Below are 5,602 nucleotides of genomic sequence, written 5' to 3'. Positions count from 1 at the left end.
CTCATATCGCGTCGAATCGGACGCCGCCATGCGGGACCGACTGCCACTGCCTGGCTCCACCGACTGCTCCGTCGTGTGGATTGCCAACATTCCACCATCCAGATCCAACTACGCAGTGTCGATCCGTACCACCTCTACACGGATTTGACCTCCACTGCATCGGCCAGGACACTCCCGCACCGAACTGGCCACCGCTTTACAGGACCGACCACCACTGAGCCAAGACCAAGTCGATGCCATGCACCGCTCCTGCGTCAGCCAGGGCCACCTTGCTGGATCTAGGTGCCTCCAAGGCATTACCACGGCGTCCTAGTCGCTAAAATCTCACGACAGCCACCGACCAACACACCACCCCGCGCAAACGAGGCCTCCCCGCACTGAACCAACCACCATCATGCGGGATTAGTTGCTGCGAAGCAGGCCTGTCCACCTCCAATCCACCGCGCTGGCATCTAACTGCCCACGGTCGTGAACATCCATCCGCCACCTTCCCATGCACGGCCGCACGCCACTGCTGGCCGTAGCCACCACACCCTTGCACGCCCCGCCACTATGCCCTTCTCCTCAGCACGCAGCCACCATCGTCGTGTCACCCTGGCCACCTCGTGTGGCTGCCGTGCGCCTGTTTATTGCGCATGGATGGCACTGCCACGACCTCCACCGCAAGCCATGCCACTGCCGCACGCAACCTCCATGCCAACTCAGTCCTCCTCCGCGCCTCTGACATGTGCAACCTCCATGGCATCCTGGTCCTCCTCCACGTCGTCACTGCCGTGGGTGCATGCCATGGCCTCCAAGCACCGCACACACCGCGGCCTCCATGCGCCGCCTTGCTCATAGGCCGTCGCCAAAGGTGTCACTGTGTGCCACCCCAGCCCGTCCCTGACTAGATCCTGAAGGATCCACCATGGGGGCTCTGGATCTAGCCTCGTAGGCGCCGGATCCAGCCGCCGACCTCATGGTCGCGGCCATCACAAGAAACATCGCTCCATGCCTGCCTCCTAGCCACACCAACGTCTGTGCCATGGCCGCCGTTGTGCAGCCACGCCCACCGCCTAGCTGTGCTCGCATCACACCCATGTCGCCCCCACCATAGATCTGATGGCAGCGAGCGTCCACGTCGTGTAGACGTTGTTGCATGCCGTCGCTTGCCGGGCCCTGGACCAGATCTGTCCATGGGCTACCTGGATCCGCTCTCCATTGCGAGCTCCACCCGAGCTTGAGCTGGTGACCTCGAGGCCCGCCACCGCAGAACGAGGAGAACCCCATCGAGGGAAGCACGGCCACCATCGTCATCGCCACTGTGCGAGGTTCCAGCAACCGGCTCAGATGACAAAGAGATGTGGAGAGGAGGTGAGAGGGGGCGGTGGCGCCGAGAGGTGTGGAGCCGCCTGAGTCGCACGTGAGAGCGACACGGCGCTGGTTTGTGGCTTATGGTGCCCGAGTTCATGGGCTTCTTCTATTCTTACGTGGATCTGGGCCGGCCCATACCTGTATGGCCATTCCTGCCCAGACGTGGCTCCACCGGGGGGACAACGTTATCCGACTCCCACTCAACCGCGCGCGGAATTCGGGGGCTGCCTGCCATGGCAGCGGCACCAATGCTCCTCCTGCGCGCCAACCCCGCCGCTGCCATCCCAGTTCCCATCTCCACGGTCGCCTACAGTTGGTCTTGGCCTACACTTCCCTCCTCCTCCACCTCCACGGCCGCTCGCTGCTCCGTCGGCTCCTCCGCGAAGCTATTCGCCGTCCAATTCCAGGAGCCCCTCCGCTCCTACTCCGATCCATGGGGCGTGACCACCACGGACGACGCTGACGCTGACACGGAGGACGACGAGGACCTGAACAAGGAAGGGCCGGAAAGAGATCGGAAGGGCATCTCCGGCATCTAATGCAATAATATTCAGGTAGCTTTTTATTTAGGTTTGGTGCCTTATGCACATCTGTAATAGGAACTTTCGCGGTAAAACTTTCTCTTGTCATTTTCAGGCGTGGGTATGCTACTGAGAGGCAGAAAGGGCTCCTATTAGTTGAGAAACTCGATTACCTGCAGCCAAAACTCTTACAAAGTATCTTCTTCGGCCTCTCCAAACCCTTGAAAAAGCCAGGGCAATGGCTTAATGAGGTCAGCCAATCTTTCTGTCCTGATATGTGCATATGTGTTTCATTATCTTCATTGTGACTGTGACCTCTTCTTTATATCTTGCTGATCCGGTATATAATCACAATCCAACCTTAACTCCTAGTTAGATATATTACTGTATTGGACACCAACAGGATTGAAAGTATTTTTCCAGTGCTGAACTGACATTTACCTCAAATTGTCTGCATATGCATTTCTTGTAGCAGTTTTGGATCTGCTGTTTTGTTGTACGCAACACTGCATCAACTTTTAGTCCTTTAGTTAATGACTGAAAAGCAAATATCATTACAGTTCCTGTAATCTCTCTTAAATTATTGCAATTTGAGCTAGCCAAAACTATCCTGAATATTCTAAGCACTGCAGTTTTACCATGTCTAGGTAACATGTATCAATTGGCATTCATGTCACGTTCCCTTGTCCGAACTCTCAAACAATGTAGGCTGCTGAACCTATTACTTTTTTTTTTGGGAAAAATAGAGCTTTATTAACTCTCATCGTTACATCAAGCTGATACAACCGCACAAGAGTTTACCCCCGGCCTTTACATAACTATGATGCACACAACCGCAATCTAGCAAGCATCAACCCATTACAAAAGATCCACACAAAGCAAAAGTCTAACAAAGATAGAATTACATCTCCTCAGCTAAGGTTATTCTGCTTAGTCTTGGATGCAGAGACTAGACTGTCATCCAAATTAGGTAAAGAGAACCCATTACTTGTATGTACCTAACAACTTTTAGCTGATTGTATGTGATTATTTTAGTTCATGGCAGGCATTGAAAAGATCAACAGGGAAGCAAGGATTTCAGATCTGGATCGACAAATTAAAGCTCTGGATTAAAGAGCAAACATATGCAGATAATTCACTGTTGCTGATAGAAAACTCTTCATGGGACAAACTTCGGTCTGATCAGTTACCCTATGCAGATGTTCCTATTTGGATTGCTGCGCAAAGGACAGTCTCTCGCTATGAAGGAATTCTGTCACCTGTTGGTCCTCGTGGCAGACTGCTAAGAAGATTGCTTACATGGAGTGGATTAATCCCTTCTCTGCCAGAAGCAACAGTAAAACCTGATGTTGAAACAAAACATCTTGAGGGCTATGTCAGGTAAGACCCCAAGTAGATGTTACTTTTTCTGTCCTTTATGGACACTTCATCACCGTCTCGGTAATAGTTTCCATAGATAGTGCAGCCTGTGATCTGCAGAATTGTTGCATAAGAATCTCATGACCAAGTTCTTATAAAAAGACTTCCTGATTCCTCAAGCATAACCCACATTCTCCTGTTCCTTTGCGTATATCCTTCCAATCCGATTAGAACTCAGCTTGTTGCTGAACCTTTGTAATAATGTACTAGGATGTGTGCATTTCAATACGCAGAGGCCGGACTTGTTTCCATTATCTAAAAAATATATCCTTCCAGGCCACCACAGACTTATGTCTGAACGGTGTTTTTGTGTGTTAATTTGTTTGTATTATTATGCAACTTGACATCAGGTTTTTATGAACTAAAGTTTATTCTGGCTTTCCCTTCAGGGCCAATTTTCTACCAAGAATTACCCTTGCAAATATGTGGGAGCCGGCAAGCAGAGAATCTTGCAACAACAATGTGTGGGAGATAGTGAAAACTTCTTTTGTATTTTATTTGGGAAGTCTACTCTTCAGGTATGTAGGAAGTTGTTTCTTACTACTGTATATGTCCCCATGTTGTGTGAAGAAAGAAGGTAGAGTGGTCTTGTTATTTGAATTACTGGTTGATCAAATTCTTGAAATCTAGTATCAAATGCACAAGATAAAACCCATTGTTCATGCTAAGGCTACACATGCCTTGAATGGTGAAACCAAAGCATAAGAAGCAATTCAAATGTGGCTTGTATAGGATGGACATAACCTTTGTCCCAAATAATCAGACCTATTAGTTATTACTATCATGGATAGAAAAATGACAATTGATCTTATTTGGCACAGCTGAAACTTATGAGCTTTTGTTGAAAAGCGGTTTTTGCTGAAAGCTGTTTATGGCTTATGCCAAAAGCTGCTGGCTTTTACAAGAAAATTTTAAATTCTCAGCACAACAGCTTTTCAGAAAAACCACTCCTAATTAGCTTATCAGCTTTTAGTTCATTTCATCAGAAGTCAGCTTTTCAACTTTTTAAAAGCCAACAATAAGCTAGCTCGATAGGTGCTGCCGGCTGTTGGTTCCTGCTTGCTTGGCATCTCGTCGACAAGGCGTGCTCTTGGCAAGTTACGTCGAAATATGTGGACCGAAACCTGGGCCATATGAGAGGACCTGCGGAGAGACAAATGTACCTGAGTATGAATGTATACGGATAGATAAGCTGGTAAATATATACGGATAGATATCGCTATTTTTTATTAGATGCAGGGGAATGAAACATGTATGATCAACACAATTCCCTTTCTTTGTACACTCATTATTGCTGTACAATCCATTGTACGATACATACACGAATACATACATTTGGTACTCAATGCATTCATGCTAGGTGGCAACAGTACCTTATTTTCCCTTTTGTTTCTTGTGATCGATATGCGCAGTATCTGTAATCTTCTTGTTACTCCGATCCGGTTTTACTACGTATTTGATTATTAATTCCATAAGATTCAGTTGATCTATTGAGAAGGAAAATAGAGAAAACAAATGAAATAAGAAATTCAAGTTGCCAGATTACTATGGTTTTTAATTCTCCTGTACCTTAATCGGAGGAAATCAGGCGGTTCAGTTAATGTTATTAGTACTATTAATTAGGCATAAAATTCAAGTCGCCAAAGTGCAGAATCAATCAATGGTACACTTTTTATTGATGGATGGACGAATTAATTCATCCGACGCATGCACTCTGAATTTCGTGCGCAAGTCGACGGACTAAGACGGAAATCAAGTTATATGTACAGAATGTGATCAAAGAACTCCACAGAAGGAAACAGCCGGCGCTTTTTATCAAGTTGGACATCTCAAAAGCTTTTGACTCCATACATTGTGCCTATCTTCTAGAGGTCCTGCAAACTCTAGGGTTCGGCATCAGATGGCGAAATTGGATTGCTTCGCTGTTGACCACTACAACCTCCAGAGTGCTGCTTAATGGAACCCCAGGGAAAGAGTTTAAACATGCTCGGGGTCTCCGCCAAGGAGACCCCCTTTCACCAATGCTCTTCATCATGGCCATTGATCCCCTACAACGCATCATCGACTTGGTAGCCTAGAAATTTTTTTTGCACCCAATTCTTCCGAGAGCGGCACGCTTGAGATGCTCGTTATATGCGGACGACACTGCTGTGTTTGCAAAACCTTGCAGGTCTGATCTGATAGCGTTTTACGAGATCCTACAAGTTTTTGCAAAGTGTTCTGGGTTGGTTACAAATATAGCAAAAACAGAGGTTTTCCCTATCAGATGCGAAGAGCTTCCTTTGGATCAGATTCTCCTTGATTTTCCA

General features: G+C 47.4%; 1 protein-coding gene across 1 annotated transcript; it reads left to right on the top strand.

Moving 5' to 3' along the window:
- Nucleotides 1–1,586: 1,586 nt before the first annotated feature.
- On the top strand, nt 1,587–4,997 carry LOC133927484 (uncharacterized). Its single transcript, XM_062373975.1, has 6 exons — nt 1,587–1,793; nt 1,855–1,907; nt 1,990–2,125; nt 2,920–3,254; nt 3,683–3,811; nt 4,329–4,997. Exons 1-6 carry the CDS (start codon nt 1,587–1,589, stop codon nt 4,504–4,506), a joined length of 1,038 nt encoding a protein of 345 aa, XP_062229959.1. The 3' UTR covers nt 4,507–4,997.
- Nucleotides 4,998–5,602: the final 605 nt, after the last annotated feature.

Source organism: Phragmites australis, chromosome 8 (assembly GCF_958298935.1).
Source record: "Phragmites australis chromosome 8, lpPhrAust1.1, whole genome shotgun sequence".
NCBI lineage: Eukaryota > Viridiplantae > Streptophyta > Magnoliopsida > Poales > Poaceae > Phragmites > Phragmites australis.
This window is presented reverse-complemented; position numbering and strand designations above follow the sequence as displayed.

Bases quoted from the DNA above. Each gene is read 5' to 3' on its own strand.
- LOC133927484 (XM_062373975.1), top strand. From the start codon at position 1,587: ATGGCAGCGGCACCAATGCTCCTCCTGCGCGCCAACCCCGCCGCTGCC. The intron at 1,794-1,854 runs GTGACCACCACG...TGAACAAGGAAG, and splicing joins CCTACTCCGATCCATGGGGC to GGCCGGAAAGAGATCGGAAG. The intron at 2,126-2,919 runs GTCAGCCAATCT...AGTTCATGGCAG, and splicing joins CAGGGCAATGGCTTAATGAG to GCATTGAAAAGATCAACAGG.